The 21,539-nt window shown below is 39.6% G+C and overlaps 1 protein-coding gene across 2 annotated transcripts; it reads left to right on the plus strand.

Annotated features, from left to right (window-relative positions):
• Positions 1–687: 687 nt before the first annotated feature.
• Positions 688–12,677, plus strand: LOC133631938 (mediator of RNA polymerase II transcription subunit 27-like). Of its 2 annotated transcripts, none has more exons than XM_062024134.1 (8): positions 688–938; positions 6,217–6,361; positions 6,633–6,763; positions 6,825–6,918; positions 12,077–12,184; positions 12,262–12,303; positions 12,364–12,441; positions 12,504–12,677. In XM_062024134.1, exons 1-8 carry the CDS (start codon positions 697–699, stop codon positions 12,636–12,638), a joined length of 975 nt encoding a protein of 324 aa, XP_061880118.1. In that variant the 5' UTR covers positions 688–696; the 3' UTR covers positions 12,639–12,677. The 2 variants fall into 2 exon arrangements, with proteins under 2 accessions (XP_061880118.1, XP_061880119.1); XM_062024135.1 differs by having other exon boundaries at positions 12,136–12,184.
• Positions 12,678–21,539: the final 8,862 nt, after the last annotated feature.

Here is a 21,539-nt window from a genome sequence, read left to right on the forward strand (position 1 = left end):
AGTTGAAATTAAATATTCAAATGTGTCATTAATTAATTTAATGTCATTGAACGCCTCCCTAGGGAGGTGTTTAGGGCACGGGGAAGACCCAGGACTTGTTGGGAAGACTATGTCTCCCGGCTGGCCTGGGAACGCCTCGGGATCCCCCGGGAAGAGCTGGACGAAGTGGCTGGGGAGAGGGAAGTCTGGGCTTCCCTGCTTAGGCTGCTGCACCCGCGACCAGACCCCGGATAAGCGGAAGAAAATGGATGGATGGATTCTATATTTAACAATGTAATTAGTCATTTCAAAATGTGATTATATATACAAAGGGCTTTTTGACGGCAGCCATTACTGCAGTGTGGCCCCAAATGAGTTTGACTCCACTGAACTACAGGTAATTATTGAATTTATTGGAGTTATTTCCGCACTTTTGCACCAAAATATAGACCGACATTCATCCACTTCTCTGACGGCCCATTTTGCCAGGTGAAATAAGTTCATGAAAGAAAGAAATAATTTAAAGTGAAATAATTAATAACAATTAAACATTGTGAAATAGTTATATGAATATGTATAATTGACATGTAATTAATTATAGACACATTTGCGAGTTTATTTTACAATTTTGATTAACTTACGAGACATGTAAGTCATTTTTTTTACAAAAACAAACTTTCCCACAAGGACTTGAACGCGGCACCAGTGTGCCGGCTGATGACGTCACCAGCCCGCGGCGGAGAAGAAGAAGGCAACATGGCGGACGTGGTGAGTGTCGAAGTCAACCTGGACGCTTTCTCGCACGCTATCAGCGGGATTCAGGCGCTCCGCTCCAGCGTGAGCCGCGTCTTCGAGTCCCTGAAGGATGGCATGAAGAACCGGGATACCTTAGAAAACCGGGAGAAACAATTTATAGCCGAATTCCAGGACAATCTGCAGGCGGTCAACAGAGACCTGAAGTGAGCCTCCTCGCCCGTTTTTATTAGAAACACTCAAATACGTTAACCTTTCCCTGTTGGTCTTTATATTACATCAATTATCCTAACATATTTTCTAAATTCATTTTGAAGATTGATGTTGAAGACCGCATTGATAAATAATCTCTGAATTTTAGTACTTCAGTACTAAAGACATCCCAAAATGTTTTATTGGGAAATATTACAGTTTTATACGTATTAAAAAAATTCAAAATTCATTTAAATGACATTATCCGTTTTCCCGTTTGCATGTGGGGAGCAACGTTCAATCGATTAATTCCAGTAGAAAAAAAGCTTATTAGGGTTCGCATGTACAAAAGGAACCTATTGTTATTGTAAGGTTTATTATTAATATTCTGCCGCCACAAAAAACTCTAATTTGACCCACTTAACATGCTTCAAAACTCACCAAAGTTGACACACACATCAGGACCTGCAAAAATTGCCATCTAATAAAAAAAACCAAACCCCAAAAGTCAAAATTGCGCTCTAGCGCCCCCTAGGAAAAAACAAACTGCCTGTAACTCCCACTAGGAAGGTCGTAGAGACATGAAACAAAAACCTGTATGTAGGTCTCACTTAGACCTACAATTCATAATGACACATCCTCGGGCAAAAACCAACAGGAAGTTGGCAATTTCCCATTTAAGACAAAAATGTACTAAAAACACTCATTTTAGCCTCTTTGAGCTGTAAGTTCACCCCCTTAACATACTTCAAAACTCACCAAAATTGCCATCTATAAAAAAAAAACGAACCCCAAAACTCAAAATTGCGCTCTAGCTAGGAAAACTCAGACAAAACTGCTTGTAACTTCCGGTAGGAACGTCTTAGAGACATGAAACAAATACCTCTATGTAGGTCTCACCTAGACCTACATTTCATAGATTGACATCCTTCAGCAAAAATCAACAGGAAGTTTGCAATCCGTCCTTCAAAACAACATTTTTGTTAAAACCGGTCACCAAACATCAAACATTATCTCCTCTGAGCGCGTTTGTCGTTTCGGCTTCGAAACTACTACAGGAGAGACATTGAACCCTTCTGATTAAAAGTTGACGACGGCGTTTAGATTCGTGCTACCGTTTGGATTTTACGAGCCTTCAAAGAACCACTGCTCTGATGCTGCTCCGCTGCTGTTAATGACAACGTGAAATGGAATTATTTCTTTTTTGTCCTCAAAATTCTACACACAAGACCCTATAATGACAATGTGAAATGGAATTAGGACCACTAAAGCTGCTCCGCTGCTGTGATTTTACGCGCCTTCAAAGAAAACAACCACTGTGCCGCGACACCTAGGAAAAAGACACAGTAGGAATATCGTAGAGACATGAAACAAAAATCTCTATGTAGGTCTCACACAGGACTACCACTGGACAAAAGTATTGGGACACCTAGGACTAGCACCTGCCAAAAGGCGGACCCGACCAACGCTGCTTGCAGCTTTAATTATTTATTTGTATTCACTTTCCCAGTTAATTGGTGTGATATGTATAGTAGTTCAAGCATACACACACATTTTGTCATTTTTTTAATTCATATTTTCATTATGTCTAAAATGTAATTCCAGTTTTGTTAATACTTTTTATTCTTACTCAATATTTTGTGATTGCAACTTAAAAGGCGCTCTATTTTGTAATTATTTCTGCAGCCTGGAGTCCTTTCTTTATTGAGAAGAACAGCACAGCACCCCCACCCTCACAGTAGAACAGCACAGCACCCCCACCCTCACAGTAATAGCCCAGTGCACCACATCCGGTCTGATTGCGCTAACAAGATAAAGTTTAGTTTTTTTAAAAAGCATCCGACACAAGCATAATATACTTAAAGCACTTATTGATACGGGGACGGCGTGGCGAAGGTCGGGAGAGTGGCCGTGCCAGCAACCTGAGGGCTCCTGGTTCAATCCCCACCTTCTACCAACCTCGTCACGTCCGTTGTGTCCTTGAGCAAGACACTTCACCCTTGCTCCTGATGGCTGGTGGTTAGGGCCTTGCATGGCAGCTCCCGCCATCAGTGTGTGAATGTGGAAATAGTGTCAAAGCGCTTTGAGTACCTTGAAGGTAGAAAAGCGCTATACAAGTAGAACCCATTTACCCCAGCACCCCCCCACGAACTTGAAAGGGACAAGCGGTAGAAAATGGATGGATGATACGTTTACATTATTATGCTCTGACTTAAAATATTGGTCAAAATTGTCCAAAGATGTATTGCACCAATAAATGTTTTGCATTTCATTAACAAAACCTTTTATATTTTTTTATTAGACGCAAAAATCACTCAGTCTATGGCAGGGGTCAGCAACCTTTTTGAAAGCAAGAGCTACTTCTTGGGTAGTGATTAATGCGAAGGGCTACCAGTTTGATACACACTTAAATAAATTGCCAGAAATAGCCAATTTGCTCAATTTATCTTTAACTCTATGTTATTATTATTAATTAATGATATTTATCTTTGTGGAAACACTGATCATCTTAATGATTTCTCACAATAAATATATATAGAAACAGATAAACATCAATATGCAACACTTTATTTTTATATTTTCTCTAAGTGCACATTTTTCAAATTGCACATTTTCAAATGATCACTTCTAAGACAGTCTTGTGAAATCACAATATCCCATTTTAACTAGCTAGCCACTAACATTTTTGAACAAATCATGAATTACTTTGCACCATGTTTGTACAAATAATAACTCATGTAAAATACTAAAGTCAACTCAAATTTTTAAATAAATCATGTCACACTTTGAACCGGACCCAAAATCTGTTATCTGTTTCTTTGTCAGTTAGTGAAGACCAAGTCTTTAAAATAATTTCTTGGTTTTTCAAATTCTATTTGAGTTTTGTCTCTCTTAGAATTAAAAATGTCCAGCAAAGCGAGACCAGCCTGCTAGTAAATAAATACAATTTAAAAAATAGAGGCAGCTCACTGGTAAGTGCTGCTATTTGAGCTATTTTTAGAACAGGCCAGCGGGCTACTCATCTGGTCCTTACGGGCTACCTGGTGCCCGCGGGCACCGCATTCGTGACCCCTGGTCTATGGTGATAAAATAAGTGTATAAGGTAAAAAACGGAATTGTATTATTTTTTTTTAAATATTATTATTTAAATGTATTACTTTTTATTAAATTTTTCTTCTTGTGGTTTATTCGTTCCTAATTTTTATCCTTTTTTTTTTTTTTAAACTACATTTAAAGTTGAGTTTTGGTGGTACAATAAATACTAGAGATGTCCGATAATGGCTTTTTTGCCGATATTCCGATATTGTCCAACTCTTAATTACCAATACCGATATATACAGTGGTGGAATGAACACATTATTATGCCTAATTTTGTTGTGATGCATTAAACAATGTAACAAGGTTTTCCAAAATAAATCAACTCAAATTATGTAAAAAAAATGCCAACATGGCACTGCCATATTTATTATTGAAGTCACAAAGTGCATTCTTTTTTTGAACATGCCTCAAAACAGCAGCTTGGAGTTTGGGACATGCTCTCCCTGAGAGAGCTTGAGGGGGCAGGGGGTGTATATTGTAGCGTCCCAGAAGAGTGAGTGCTGCAAGGGGTTCTGGGTATTTGTTGTGTTGTGTTTATGTTGTGTTACGGTGCGGATGTTCTCCCGAAATGTGTTTTGTCATTCTTGTTTGGTGTGGGTTCGCAGTGTGGCGCATATTTGTAACAGTGTTAAAGTTGTTATGCGGCCACCCTCAGTGTGACCTGTGTAAATCAGCTCAAATTATGGAAAAAAATGCCAACATGGCACTGCCATATTTATTATTGAAGTCACAAAGTGCATTCTTTTTTTGAACATGCCTCAAAACAGCAGCTTGGAATTTGGGACATGCTCTCCCTGAGAGAGCTTGAGGGGGCAGAGGGGTGTATATTGTAGCGTCCCAGAAGAGTGAGTGCTGCAAAGGGTTCTGGGTATTTGTTGTGTTGTGTTTATGTTGTGTTACGGTGCGGATGTTCTCCCGAAATGTGTTTTGTCATTCTTGTTTGGTGTGGGTTCACAGTGTGGCGCATATTTGTAACAGTGTTAAAGTTGTTTATGCGGTCACCCTCAGTGTGACCTGTATAAATCAGTGTGACCTGTGTAAATCAGCTCAAATTATGGAAAAAAATGCCAACATGGCACTGCCATATTTATTATTGAAGTCACAAAGTGCATTATTTTTGTTTAACATGCCTCAAAACAGCAGCTTGGAATTTGGGACATGCTCTCCCTGAGAGAGCTTGAGGGGGCAGAGGGGTGTATATTGTAGCGTCCCAGAGGAGTTAGTGCTGCAAGGGGTTCTGGGTATTTGTTGTGTTATGTTGTGTTACGGTGCGGATGTTCTCCCGAAATGTGTTTTGTCATTCTTGTTTGGTGTGGGTTCACAGTGTGGCGCATATTTGTAACAGTGTTAAAGTTGTTTATGCGGCAACCCTCAGTGTGACCTGTATAAATCAGTGTGACCTGTGTAAATCAGCTCAAATTATGTAAAAAAATGCCAACATGGCACTGCCATATTTATTATTGAAGTCACAAAGTGCATTGTTTTTTTGAACATGCCTCAAAACAGCAGCTTGGAATTTGGGACATGCTCTTCCTGAGAGAGCATGAGGAGGTTGAGTTGGGTTGTATATTGTAGCGTCCCAGAAGAGTTAGTGCTGCAAGGGGTTCTGGGTATTTGTTGTGTTGTGTTTATGTTGTGTTACGGTGCGGATGTTCTCCCGAAATGTGTTTTGTCATTCTTGTTTGGTGTGGGTTCACAGTGTGGCGCATGTTTGTAACAGTGTTAAACTTGTTTATGCGGCCACCCTCAGTGTGACCTGTATGGCTGTTGACCAAGTATGCCTTGCATTCACTTGTGTGCGTGAAAAGCCGTAGATATTATGTGACTGGGCCGGCACGCAAAGGCAGTGCCTTCAAGGTTTATTGGCGCTCTGTACTTCTCCCTACGGCCGTGTACACAGCGGCATTTTAAAAAGTCATACATTTTACTTTTTGAAACCGATACCGATCATTTTGAAACCGATACTTTCCGATATTAAATTTTAAAGCATTTATTGGCCGATATATTGGACATCCTTAGTGATTACAATATCAATCAAAACATGGTGATTCTTATTTTTGCCGTAATGGTCCAGGCCTAGTTTGTACCGCGTATACCTAAGTGTTAGTGAAACATTCTTTATGCAACTTCATCATCACAAGTTAACAACGTGTCCTCAACAACTCTATAATATCACACTTGTGTGTCTGTCAGCGAGTTGGAGCGCCTCAGTGGTCTTGTTGGTCGACCATCCGAGTCTCACCCGCTCCACAACAGTGGACTTCTCAGTCTGGACCCTGTTCAGGACAAAACTCCTCTTTACTCTCAGCTGCTGCAGGCCTACAAATGGTCCAACAAGGTAAGGCTAAAGGCTAGCATTAGCTTCAGTCCGGCTCTATTGACTTCTTTATTCCTATAATTGTTAACTCTGTACTTGTGTGTGTGTGTGTGTGTGTGTGTGTGTGTGTGTGTGTGTGTGTGTGTGTGTGTGTGTGTGTGTGTGTGTGTGTGTGTGTGTGTGTGTGTGTGTGTGTGTGTGTGTGTGTGTGTGTGTGTGTGTGTGTGTGTGTGTGTGTGTGTGTGTGTGTGTGTGTGTGTGTGTGTGTGTGTGTGTGTGTGTGTGTGTGTAGTTGCAGTACCACGCGGGCCTGGCCTCCGGTTTGTTGAACCAGCAGTCACTCAAACGGTCAGCCAATCAGATGGGAGCGTCGGCCAAAAGACGGCCTAAGGTCCAGCCCAGCACGCTGGTCCTTCCCCCTCAGTGAGTGACTCCGCCCCCTGGCCCTGTATGAGCCCCGCCCACTATTGTTTTTGTTATTCAGGTATGTGGACGACGTCATCTCTCGGATCGGAAGGATGTTTCCCGACATGACAATTGAACTGTTCCGACCTAATGGAACGTCTGCCGTGCTGCTGGTACGTGCACACACACACACACACACACACACATTTGTGTATTTGTCACCTTCTTGAGACCTGTGAATAATGCCTCCCTCTTTAGGACCAGCCTTTCTAGATATATAAAGAAGTGTATTTACAACATTAATAATATATACATACTATGCACATATAAAAAAGCGTGTTGTGTAAAATGAGTTCACAAGAAAAACTTAGAATTTTGGCAGTATTATAATAAAAGTCGTAATTGTATTCAACACAAGTCAAAATTTTACAAGAAAAACTGAATATTTGTGCAATTTTATGATAAGGGTTGGAATTTTACTCAGTAAAAGTCGCAATTTTACAGGAAAAGCTTAACATTTTGGCAATTCTATGAAAAGAGTCGTAATTTTACTCGACAAAAGGCACCATTTTGTAAGAAAACCTTAAACTTTTGGCAATATTATAATAATAATTGTCATTTTACTTGGCAAAATGATGACAAGTCATCATTTTACTCAAAACATGTCACTATTTTACTAGAACAACCCAAAAAAATTGGCAATATTGTAATAAAAGTCAGAATTTTTTATGACAAAAATGTCACTGTTTTGCATTAAAAAGTAATTTTACATAAAAAATTAATTTTATGAGGAAAATATTACAGAAAACAGAAAGAATGAGAAATTGTCCCCAATTTATAAGAAAAAAGTCGACACAGTGTGACAAAAAGACTGCTTTTGGTTCATTTAGAGTTTTTTTGTTTGTAATTATTTTTTAATCTTCATTATTTACTTGAAGTTATTACAGTAAGTCTCTAAATTAAAAAAAAAAAAATTTCATAAATTTTGGCCAAAGGGGGCGCATTTCAATTTCTTCCACACACTTATTTCATATGTTCACCAGAGGGGGCGCACTTCAAATTTTTACACACACTTGTTATTTCATATGTTGACCAGAGGGGGCGCACTTCTAATTTTTACACACACTTGTTATTTCATATGTTGGCCAGAGGGGGAGCACTTCTACTTTTTACACACACTTGTTATTTCATATGTTGGCCAGAGGGGGAGCACTTCTACTTTTTACACACACTTGTTATTTCATATGTTCACCAGAGGGGGCGCACTTCAAATTTTTACACACACTTGTTATTTCATATGTTGACCAGAGGGGGCGCACTTCTACTTTTTACACACACTTGTTATTTCATATGTTGGCCAGAGGGGGAGCACTTCTACTTTTTACACACACTTGTTATTTCATATGTTGGCCAGAGGGGGAGCACTTCTACTTTTTACACACACTTGTTATTTCATATGTTGGCCAGAGGGGGAGCACTTCAAATTTTTACACACACTTGTTATTTCATATGTTGACCAGAGGGGGAGCACTTCTAATTTTTACACACACTTGTTATTTCATATGTTGACCAGAGGGGGAGCACTTCTACTTTTTACACACACTTGTTATTTCATATGTTGACCAGAGGGGGAGCACTTCTAATTTTTACACACACTTGTTATTTCATATGTTGACCAGAGGGGGCGCACTTCAAATTTTTACACACACTTGTTATTTCATATGTTGACCAGAGGGGGCGCACTTCAAATTTTTACACACACTTGTTATTTCCTATGTTGGCCAGAGGGGGCACACTTCTACTTTTTACACACACTTGTTATTTCATATGTTGACCAGAGGGGGCGCACTTCAAATTTTTACACACACTTGTTATTTCATATGTTGGCCAGAGGGGGAGCACTTCTACTTTTTACACACACTTGTTATTTCATATGTTGACCAGAGGGGGCGCACTTCTAATTTTTACACACACTTGTTATTTCATATGTTGACCAGAGGGGGAGCACTTCTACTTTTTACACACACTTGTTATTTCATATGTTGACCAGAGGGGGAGCACTTCTACTTTTTACACACACTTGTTATTTCATATGTTGGCCAGAGGGGGAGCACTTCTAATTTTTACACACACTTGTTATTTCATATGTTGACCAGAGGGGGAGCACTTCTAATTTTTACACACACTTGTTATTTCATATGTTGACCAGAGGGGGAGCACTTCTAATTTTTACACACACTTGTTATTTCATATGTTGACCAGAGGGGGAGCACTTCTAATTTTTACACACACTTGTTATTTCATATGTTGGCCAGAGGGGGAGCACTTCTAATTTTTACACACACTTGTTATTTCATATGTTGACCAGAGGGGGAGCACTTCTAATTTTTACACACACTTGTTATTTCATATGTTCACTAGAGGGGTGCACTTCTAATTTTTACACACACTTGTTATTTCATATGTTGACTAGAGGGGGCGCACTTCTAATTTTTACACACACTTGTTATTTCATATGTTGACCAGAGGGGGAGCACTTCTAATTTTTACGCACACTTGTTATTTCATATGTAGACCAGAGGGGGAGCACTTCTAATTTTTACACACACTTGTTATTTCATATGTTGACCAGAGGGGGAGCACTTCTAATTTTTACACACACTTGTTATTTCATATATTGGCCAGAGGGGGAGCACTTCTACTTTTTACACACACTTGTTATTCATATGTTGGCCAGAGAGGGAGCACTTCTAATTTTTACATACACTTGTTATTTCATATGTTGACCAGAGGGGGAGCACTTCTACTTTTTACACACACTTGTTATTTCATATGTTGGCCAGAGGGGGAGCACTTCTAATTTTTACACACACTTGTTATTTCATATGTTGGCCAGAGGGGGCGCACTTCTAATTTTTACACACACTTGTTATTTCATATGTTGGCCAGAGGGGGAGCACTTCTAATTTTTACACACACTTGTTATTTCATATGTTGACCAGAGGGGGAGCACTTCTACTTTTTACACACACTTGTTATTTCATATGTTGACCAGAGGGGGAGCACTTCTAATTTTTACACACACTTGTTATTTCATATGTTGACCAGAGGGGGCGCACTTCAAATTTTTACACACACTTGTTATTTCATATGTTGACCAGAGGGGGCGCACTTCAAGTTTTTACACACACTTGTTATTTCATATGTTGGCCAGAGGGGGCACACTTCTACTTTTTACACACACTTGTTATTTCATATGTTGACCAGAGGGGGCGCACTTCAAATTTTTACACACACTTGTTATTTCATATGTTGGCCAGAGGGGGAGCACTTCTACTTTTTACACACACTTGTTATTTCATATGTTGACCAGAGGGGGAGCACTTCTAATTTTTACACACACTTGTTATTTCATATGTTGACCAGAGGGGGAGCACTTCTACTTTTTACACACACTTGTTATTTCATATGTTGGCCAGAGGGGGAGCACTTCTAATTTTTACACACACTTATTTCATATGTTGACCAGAGGGGGAGCACTTCTAATTTTTACACACACTTGTTATTTCATATGTTGACCAGAGGGGGAGCACTTCTAATTTTTACACACACTTGTTATTTCATATGTTGACCAGAGGGGGAGCACTTCTAATTTTTACACACACTTGTTATTTCATATGTTGGCCAGAGGGGGAGCACTTCTAATTTTTACACACACTTGTTATTTCATATGTTGACCAGAGGGGGAGCACTTCTAATTTTTACACACACTTGTTATTTCATATGTTCACCAGAGGGGGCGCACTTCTAATTTTTACACACACTTGTTATTTCATATGTTGACTAGAGGGGGCGCACTTCTAATTTTTACACACACTTGTTATTTCATATGTTGACCAGAGGGGGAGCACTTCTAATTTTTACACACACTTGTTATTTCATATGTAGACCAGAGGGGGAGCACTTCTAATTTTTACACACACTTGTTATTTCATATGTTGACCAGAGGGGGAGCACTTCTAATTTTTACACACACTTGTTATTTCATATGTTGGCCAGAGGGGGAGCACTTCTACTTTTTACACACACTTGTTATTCATATGTTGGCCAGAGAGGGAGCACTTCTAATTTTTACATACACTTGTTATTTCATATGTTGACCAGAGGGGGAGCACTTCTACTTTTTACATACACTTGTTATTTCATATGTTGGCCAGAGGGGGAGCACTTCTAATTTTTACACACACTTGTTATTTCATATGTTGGCCAGAGGGGGCGCACTTCTAATTTTTACACACACTTGTTATTTCATATGTTGGCCAGAGGGGGAGCACTTCTAATTTTTACACACACTTGTTATTTCATATGTTGACCAGAGGGGGAGCACTTCTAATTTTTACACACACTTGTTATTTCATATGTTGACCAGAGCGGGCGCACTTCAAATTTTTACACACACTTGTTATTTCATATGTTGACCAGAGGGGGAGCACTTCTAATTTCTTACACACACTTGTTATTTCATATGTTGACCAGAGGGGGCGCACTTCAAATTTTTACACACACTTGTTATTTCATATGTTGACTAGAGGGGCGCATTTCAAATTTTTACACACACTTGTTATTTCATATGTTGGCCAGAGGGGGCGCACTTCTAATTTTTACACACACTTGTTATTTCATATGTTGACCAGAGGGGGAGCACTTCTACTTTTTACACACACTTGTTATTTCATATGTTGACCAGAGGGGGAGCACTTCAAATTTTCACACACACTTGTTATTTCATATGTTGACCAGAGGGGGAGCACTTCTACTTTTTACACACACTTGTTATTTCATATGTTGACCAGAGGGGGAGCACTTCTAATTTTTACACACACTTGTTATTTCATATGTTGACCAGAGGGGGAGCACTTCTAATTTTTACACACACTTGTTATTTCATATGTTGACCAGAGGGGGCGCACTTCTAATTTTTACACACACTTGTTATTTCATATGTTGGCCAGAGGGGGAGCACTTCTAATTTTTACACACACTTGTTATTTCATATGTTGGCCAGAGGGGGAGCACTTCTAATTTTTACACACACTTGTTATTTCATATGTTGACCAGAGGGGGAGCACTTTTAAAAGCGACACACAGTCAATGTGACAAATCACCCTTATGTTGATAGATGTCACCACCAATGAGACATTGTCTATTGATTTATGTCATCACTTGTTCACACCTCCTCATATGGAAGATACTTTTCCTTCTCCGTGTCTCAAGAAGGGGAGAAATACAAGAACACACACACACGTGTGCTGATGTGTGACTTCCTGTCAGGTGACCCTGGGCAAGGTGCTGAAAGCGATCGTTGTGATGCGTTCACTGTTCATTGACAGAACGTTGGTCCGAGGCTTCAACGAGAACGTTTACACCGACGACGGAAAGGTCAGGGGTCGTCACCGACTCGGAAGTGGACTTCGCCGTTTCCGTGGTAACGTGTCCTTGTTGTGTGTCCCTCCCAGCTGGACATCTGGACCAAGTCCCAGCACCAAGTCTTCCAGAAGGTGAGTCCCGCTTGAGGAGCCTCCCAACGACAGCGCTGTGATTGGCTCTGTGGTTGCTAGGTAACGGACCACGCCACCACCGCCCTGCTGCACTACCAGCTGCCTCAGATGCCCGAGGTGGTGGTGCGCTCCTTCATGGTGAGGCTTCTTCTTCGCCTGGTGTGGTGTGGTGGTGGTGACGCCTGCTGTGTGTTGTCCAGACTTGGCTGAGGAGCTACATCAAACTCTTCCAGTCTCCCTGTCAGCGCTGTGGTCACTTCCTGCAGGACGGACTTCCGCCCACGTGGAGGGACTTTAGGACCCTGGAGGCCTTCCACGACACCTGCCGCATGTGACGCTCTTTTATTGCAATAAACTTCGACTATTTTTCTACACAGGGTGTTTGGTCACGTGACCTGATGAGCCAGTAGGATAGTCACATGACATAGAAAAGGACATTTTGACGACTCAAATGCATTTTTACGTCAAATATTCACGTAGAAAATAATTTTGGCAGTATTATAATAAAAGTCGTAATTGTACTCAACGCAAGTCAAAATTTTACAAGAAAAACTGAATATTTGTGCAATTTTATGATAAAGGTTGGAATTTTACACAGTAAAACTTGCAATTTTACAAGAAAAGCTTAACATTTTGGCAATTCTATGAAAAGAGTCGTAATTTTACTCGACCAAAGGCACCATTTTGTAAGAAAACCTTAAACTTTTGGCAATATTATAATAATAATTGTCATTTTACTTGGCAAAATGATGACAGGTCATCATTTTACTCAAAACATGTCACTATTTTACTAGAACAACCCAAAAAAATTGGCAATATTGTAATAAAAGTCAGAATTTTTTATGACAAAAATGTCACCGTTTTGCATTAAAAAGTCATAATTTTACATAAAGTAATTTTACGAGAAAATATTGCAGTATTACAGAAACAGAAAGAATATGAGAAATTGTTCCCAATTTGATAAGAAAAAGCCAACACATTGTGAGAAAAAGACTTTTAGTTCATTTAGATTTTTTTTGTTTGTAATTATTTTTTAATTTTCATTATTTATTTCAAGTTATTACAGTATGTCTCTAAATACATATTTATTTATTTATTTTTAAATTAATTTTGGCCAAAGGGGGCACATTTCAATTTCTTACACACACTTGTTATTTCATATGTTGACCAGAGGGGGAGCACTTTTAAAAGCGACACACAGTCAATGTGACAAATCACCCTCATGTTGATAGATGTCACCACCAATGAGACATTGTCTATTAGATGACATAGAAAAGGACATTTTGACGACTCAAATGCATTTTTACGTCAAATCTTCACGTAGAAAAGTCACATGACAATGATGTAGACTGGTACTACTGAGACGAGTCACATGACCTAGATCAGGGGTGTCAAAGTCATGTTAGATGGGGGGCCGCATGGAGACAAGTCTGCTCCCAAGTGGGCCCGACAGGTCAAATCACGGCACGATAACTTCAAAATAAAGGCAACTTCAGATTGTTTTTTGTTTAAAAACACAAGCACATTCTGAAAATGTACAAATAATATTTTTACATGTTGCGTTTAATAGTATTCTATCTTTCTGTATAAATGATGTAATAATGTTCATCAGTCAACTCATTGCTGTTCATTTTCAATCTATCAAGATACAAAATGAATATCAAAATCAAATGACAGGATGTTATTGATGTATTTTGCTCGTTTTCTTCGACTGGTGCACTGACATCATGCGGTTTATTTTATTTAACATATGTAACCTTTCCTGTGATAAAATGTCCCACGAGCTGTCCCACCACTCTGGTCGCTTTGGTGTAGAACACATTAAAGCCTTCTACAGAAAGCTAGGAGTATCCAACGGTGATTTCAAATTAGAAATGGTCACAGCTGATGAGGTGTTTAAAAAAATTGAGCGCGCTCCACCCTAACAAGGCCACCGGCCTGGATAATATTCCCTCCAGATTCCTCAGGGACTCTGCCTCCATCATTGCCCCGATCATCACGCACATAATAAACCTATCAATTACACAAGGCCAAGTACCAAAAGATTTTAAGATAGCAAGAGTAACTCCCCTCTTTAAAAAAGGAAGCAAATTGGAACCTGGCAACTACAGACCTGTTTCTATTCTCAGTTCCGTTTCCAAAGTAATGGAGAAAATAGTTTATGAACAGGTCGATAGTTACCTTGCCACTAATAAACTCATGTACAAATTCCAATCCAGCTTCAGAACTAACCACTCCACTGACACATGCCTTCTCTATCCGACTTCAGAACTAACCACTCCACTGACACATGCCTTCTCTATCTGACTTCAGAACTAACCACTCCACTGACACATGCCTTCTCTATCTGACCTCAGAACTAACCACTCCACTGACACATGCCTTCTCTATCTGACTTCAGAACTAACCACTCCACTGACACATGCCTTCTCTATCTGACTTCAGAACTAACCACTCCACTGACACATGCCTTCTCTATCTGACTTCAGAACTAACCACTCCACTGACACATGCCTTCTCTATCTGACTTCAGAACTAACCACTCCACTGACACATGCCTTCTCTATCTGACTTCAGAACTAACCACTCCACTGACACATGCCTTCTCTATCTGACTTCAGAACTAACCACTCCACTGACACATGCCTTCTCTATCTGACTTCAGAACTAACCACTCCACTGACACATGCCTTCTCTATCTGACCTCAGAACTAACCACTCCACTGACACATGCCTTCTCTATCTGACTTCAGAACTAACCACTCCACTGACACATGCCTTCTCTATCTGACTTCAGAACTAACCACTCCACTGACACATGCCTTCTCTATGTGAGCGACCACATCAAACATGAGGTGGACGCGGGCAAATACTGCGGCATGGTCATGCTGGACCTTCAGAAGGTCTTTGACACCGTTAACCACGCTATACTGTTGGATAAGCTCAGAGCAATCGGATTGAACAAAACCTCATGGAGCTGGATGCAGTCTTACTTGGAGGGGAGGGAACAGGTGGTAGAGGTGAACGGCACCGTGTCCCCCCCCCCTCTCGGTGAGCTGTGGAGTCCCCCAAGGCAGTATATTGGGACCTTTACTGTTCCTAACATACATAAACCACATGTCATCAGCATGCGACTGAATTGTTCTTGTTTGCGGATGACTCGGCCCTGCTGGTATCAGACAAGGACAAGTCACAGGTGGAGAAAATCCTCAGTGCTGAGCTGTGTAGAACTTGCACCTGGCTCGCTGACAAGCTATCCATACACTTGGGTAAAACTGAATCCATCCTGTTTGGGTCCCACATCAACCTTAAGAAAGTCAATGACGTCACCATAAATGTAGGTGACATTGTTATCACCAGGAAAGATGAGGTCACCTACCTAGGTTCCATTCTAGAGGCTAACCTTTCCTGTGATAAAATGGCAACCAAGGTCATCAAAAAGGTTAACCAACGAACGAGATTTCTCTACAGAATCTCCTCTCTGGTCAACAAAAGCACCATGAGGATTCTGGCGGGAACTCTCGTTCAACCCTTTTTCGATTACGCATGCACCTCCTGGTACCCTAGCACCTCCAAAACCCTCAAATCTAAACTCCAAACATCTCAGAACAAGCTAGTCAGATTACTTCTAGACCTCCACCCCAGATCCCACCTCACTCCTACCCACTTCTCCAAAGTGGGCTGGCTCAGGGTGGAGGACAGAGTTAAACAACTTGCACTGAGCCTAGTCTATAAAATCCGCTACACCTCCCTGATACCGAAGTACATGTCAAACTACTTCCTTAACGTAAATGACCGCCATAACCACAACACCAGGGGGAGCTCCACTAACCACGTTAAACCCAGATTCCGAACTAACAAAGGTCTTAACTCATTCTCTTTCTATGCCACATCAATGTGGAATGCGCTCCCAACAGGTGTAAAAGAAAGGGCATCTCTATCCTCCTTCAAAACCGCACTAAAAGTTCACCTCCAGGCAGCTACAACCCTAAACTAACACCCTCCCCGGATTGCTAATAATCAAATGTAAACAATCAAATGCAGATACTTTTTCTTTTTCTTATGCCTTCTGATCTCTCTCTCTCTCTCTCTCTCTCCCTCCCTCTCTCTCTCTCTCTATGTCCTCTACTTGATGTCCATATCCACCCCCCCTCCACACCCCTGATTGTAAATAATTCAATGTGATTATCTTGTGTGATGACTGTATTATGATGATAGTATATATCTGATAGTATATATCTGTATCATGAATCAATTTAAGTGGACCCCGACTTAAACAAGTTGAAAAACTTATTCGGGTGTTACCATTTAGTGGTCAATTGTACGGAATATGTACTTCACTGTGCAACCTACTAATAAAAGTCTCGATCAATCAATCAATCAGCATTATCTACAAACATACAAAGAATTGCTATTGTGACATCTAGTGGACACATTCAGAACAGCAGTTTCTTTCATTCAGAAATGTCGGCTCATTTTTATACTAGACAAACTCATCCCGTAATAAAAACCTGTTGGCGAGCCGTACGTATGACACCCCTGACCTAGAGGAAATGTTTACCGGAAGTCTCGCAGAATTATTTTTTTTTTACGTAGAAGAAATATTTACGGGATATTATCGGAATATTCTACAAAGACAACATATTTGATGTTCAAACTGATCCACTTTTTTTTTTCTGCAAATAATCATTAACTTTAGAATTTGATGGCAGCAACACGTGACAAAGAAGTTGGGAAAGGTGGCAATAAATACTGATAAAGTTGAGGAATGCTCATCAAACAGGCAAATTGGGAACAGGTGGGTGCCATGATTGGGTATAAAAGTAGATTCCATGAAATGCTCAGTCGTTCACAAACAAGGATGGGGCGAGGGTCACCACTTTGTCAACAAATGCCTGAGCAAATTGTTGAACAGTTTAAGAACAACCTTTCTCAAGCAGCTGTTGCAAGGAATTTCGGGATTTCACCATCTACGCTCCGTAATATCATCAAAGGGTTCAGAGAATGTGGAGAAATCACTGCACGTAAGCCATGATATTACGGACCTTCCATCCCTCAGGCAGTACCGCATCAAAAGTGACATCAGTGTGTAAAGGATATCACCACATGGAACACTTCAGAAACCCACTGTCAGTAACTACAGTTGGTCGCTACATCTGTAAGTGCAAGTTCAAACTCTCCTATGCAAGGCGAAAACCGTTTATCAACAACACCCAGAAACGCCGTCGGTGTCCAAAGTGCGGCCCGGGGGCCATTTGTGGCCCGCAGGTCATTTTTTAACGGCCCCACGGCACAAATTTAAAAAATACGATTGAAAAAAAATTCAAAACATGATAAGTGGTATAAAAGAGCAAACAGGTGAAATGTAACAAGAAAATGTTGCAATGTTGACTCAAATAACACAAAGCTGCCATGCAGGCTGTTTCTTTCTTTAAAAAATAATAATGAATCAAAATCAACGTCATTATGAATTATTGACCTATTCAAGGCTCCAATTACGTCACATTTGAGATATTTTTGGGGAAAATGTTGCATATTTTGTGTTTGCCGTATAAAAAACTGAGCTGTTTTTTTTTTAAAGGTCCTAAAACGACAAACAAACAACAATAAAACGTATAATTGACGGATAGATCTGAAGTTGATCTCGAGATTATTGTGTTAAAAGTAAGCAGTAGAAAAAAATATATAATTTATTTTTTAACACTATAATTATTTGGATCCCCAATAATTTTAATGTGATTTGTTTTTAAGTGTCATTGCTCAAAAAATAATAATGAATCAAAATCAATGTCGTTATGAATTATTGACCTATTCAAGGCTCCAATTACGTCACATTTGAGATATTTTTGGGGAAAATGTTGCATATTTTGTGTTTGCCATATAAAAAACTGAGCTGTTTTTTTTTTAAAGGGCCTAAAACGAAAAACATAAACAACAATAAAACGTATAATTGACGGATAGATCTGAAGTTGATCTCGAGATTGTTGTGTTAAAAGTAAACAGTAGAAAAAAATATATAATTTATTTTTTGACACTTTAATTATTTGGATCCCCAATAATTTTAATGTGATTTGTTTTTAAGTGTCATTGCTCAAAAAATAATAATGAATTAAAATCAATGTTGTTATGAGTTATTGACCTTTTTAAAACTCCAATTATTATATAATCTCGAATATTCCACTTGAAAATTTTATTGTGTGAAAATATTGCATATTTTGTATTTTTTCCATTAAAAAAACTGTGTTTTCTTTGACAAAAAGAGCATACAACTTAAATCTTTAAAACCATTATATTGACAGATAGACCTCATGTTGATCTAGAGATTTAAAACTTGAATAATAATACAAATAATAATACTGAATAATGACACATTTGTTATATTTTTTTGACCAAAACCCTTTGGAGTCCCCAGGATCAAGCCTGAGTGGAGGCCTAAATGTATCTTTTTTATACATATATTGTATTGGTTTTTTAAATAAAAAAATATCAAAATGGCCCCTGCTTGCTTTGATTTTTTAGAATGCGGCCCTCCGTGGAGAAAGTTTGGACACCCCTGACGTAGAGGAAATGTTTACCAGAAGATCCGCAGAATATTTTTTTACGTAGAAGTCACGACGTAGAATAAATATTTACGGGAAAAGTCACATGACGTAGAAGAAATGTTTACGAGAAGAGTCGTCACATGACGTAGAGCAGGGGTGTCCAAACTTTTTCCAATGAGGGCCAAACACGGAAAAATTAAAGCATGCGGGGGCCATTTTGATATTTTTCCTTTTCAAACCATAACAAAATATATGGATTTTTTTTTTTTTTTTTTTTTTTTTACCTTTAGGGCTCCCGGGGACCATAAAGGGTCTAAGTCATTAAAATGTTAAAAACAAGTCAAATTATTATTATTTTTATTTAACGCTTACAGTAAATCTGTACAGTATATCAACTTCAGGTTGGTATAAAGTTAAATAAAATAAAAAAAAGGTTTTATGCCTTTTCTGTCAAAGACAACTTAGTTTTTTATAATAAAAGTAAAATATGCAGTATTTCCCCCACTGCCCAAAACATTCAGAAAGCAATGTTTGATGTGAAGTCATTAGAGCCTTAAAAAGATCAATAATGCAGGACACCATTGATTTTAATTCATTATTATTTTTGAGTCATCACAGTGAAAAGATCAATAAAATCCCATGAAATATATTTGGGATCCAAAAGGTGCCCCACTCAGAAAGTGATACATTTTTATGTTGTTTTTTTTTACTTACAACACTTAAGTTACGAGCTCAACTTCCGATATTTCTGTCCATTTTACATTTGAACTATTATTTTGTTTGTTTCATGCTCTTTTGTCAAAGAAAACGTTGATGTTTTTGTACGGCAACCACACAATATTTTCTGCAATATTTCCCGCATAAAACATTTTAAAGTGAAATATTTGAAATAATTGCAATAGGTCAATAATTCATTATAACATTGATTATTGAATTGTTTTGTTTTTTTAGCAATGGCAAACAAAGAAAAATAAAGAGACATTTATTTATTTATTTACAATAGAAAGAAAACAGCCTGGATGTTAACCAGACCAGACTGGACCAAAACCAGAGCAAGATAAAGACCACAATTCTGGTTTAGGTCCAGTCTTGTCTTTTTCTTGGTCTAGTTTACATCCATTCTGGTCTTTAGCCTAGTCTGGTTTAGGTCCAGTCTAGTCTTTTTCTTGGTCTAGTTTACATCCATTTTTGTCTTTTACATGGTCTAGTTTAGGTGTGTCTAGTCTTTTTCTTGGTCTAGTTTACATCCGTTTTGGTCTTTTACATGGTCTAGTTTAGGTGTGTCTAGTCTTTTTCTTGGTCTAGTTTACATCCATTTTGGTCTTTTACGTGGTCTAGTTTAGGTGTGTCTAGTCTTTTTCTTGATCAATTTATGTCCATTCTGGTCTTTAGCGTGGTCTGGTTTAGGTCCATTCTGGTCTTTGGCTGTAGTCTTTTTCTTGGTCTAGTTTTTGTCCATTCTGGTCTTTATCCTGGTCTGGTTTAGGTCCAGTCTAGTCTTTTTCTTGGTCTAGTTTAGGTGTGTCTAGTCTTTTTCTTGATCAATTTATGTCCATTCTGGTCTTTAGCGTGGTCTGGTTTAGGTCCATTCTGGTCTTTGGCTGTAGTCTTTTTCTTGGTCTAGTTTTTGTCCATTCTGGTCTTTATCCTGGTCTGGTTTAGGTCCAGTCTAGTCTTTTTCTTGGTCTAGTTTAGGTGTGTCTAGTCTTTTTCTTGATCAATTTATGTCCATTCTGGTCTTTAGCGTGGTCTGGTTTAGGTCCATTCTGGTCTTTAGCTTTGTCTGGTTTAGTATTTTTCTTGGTCTAGTTTACATCCATTCTGGTCCTTTCCTTGGTTTAGTTTTCATCCATTTTGGCCCTTATCGTGGTCTGGTTTAGGTCCAGTCTAGTTTTTTTCTTGTTCAATTTATGTCAATTTTGGTCTTTATCGGTCTGGTTTAGGTCCATTCTGGTCTTTGGCTGTAGTCTTTTTCTTGGTCTAGTTTTTGACCATTCTGGTCTTTATCCTGGTCTGGTTTAGGTCCAGTCTAGTCTTTTTCTTGGTCTAGTTTACATCCATTTTGGTCTTTATCTTACTCTGGTTTAGGTCCAGTCTAGTCTTTTACTTGATCTAGTTCATGTCCATTTTAGTCTGGTGAAGCGACTGGGATGAGAATCAGCACCTCCAAGTCCGAGTCCATGGTTCTCGCCCGGAAAAGGGTGGAGTGCCATCTCCGGGTTGGGGAGGAGATCCTGCTCCAAGTGGAGGAGTTCAAGTACCTGGGAGTCTTGTTCACGAGTGAGGGAAGAGTGGATCGTGAGATCGACAGGCGGATCGGTGCGGCGTCTTCAGTAATGCGGACGCTGTATCGATCTGTTGTGGTGAAGAAGGAGCTGAGCCGGAAGGCAAAGCTCTCAATTTACCGCTCGATCTACGTTCCCATCCTCACCTATGGTCATGAGCTTTGGGTTATGACCGAAAGGACAAGATCACGGGTACAAGCGGCCGAAATTAGTTTCCTCCGCCGGGTGGCGGGTCTCTCCCTTAGAGATAGGGTGAGAAGCTCCTCATCCGGGAGGAGCTCAAAGTAAAGCCACTGCTCCTCCACATGGAGAGGAGCCAGATGAGGTGGTTCGGGCATCTGGTCAGGATGCCACCCGAACGCCTCCCTAGGGAGGTGCTTAGGGCACGTCCGACCGGTAGGAGGCCACG

The sequence above is a fragment of the Entelurus aequoreus genome, linkage group LG17 (genome assembly GCF_033978785.1).
Source record: "Entelurus aequoreus isolate RoL-2023_Sb linkage group LG17, RoL_Eaeq_v1.1, whole genome shotgun sequence".
Taxonomy (NCBI): Eukaryota; Metazoa; Chordata; class Actinopteri; order Syngnathiformes; family Syngnathidae; genus Entelurus; species Entelurus aequoreus.

Bases quoted from the DNA above. Each gene is read 5' to 3' on its own strand.
- LOC133631938 (XM_062024134.1), top strand. From the start codon at position 697: ATGACGTCACCAGCCCGCGGCGGAGAAGAAGAAGGCAACATGGCGGAC. The intron at 6,764-6,824 runs GTGAGTGACTCC...TTTGTTATTCAG, and splicing joins ACGCTGGTCCTTCCCCCTCA to GTATGTGGACGACGTCATCT. The intron at 12,304-12,363 runs GTGAGTCCCGCT...TGTGGTTGCTAG, and splicing joins AGCACCAAGTCTTCCAGAAG to GTAACGGACCACGCCACCAC.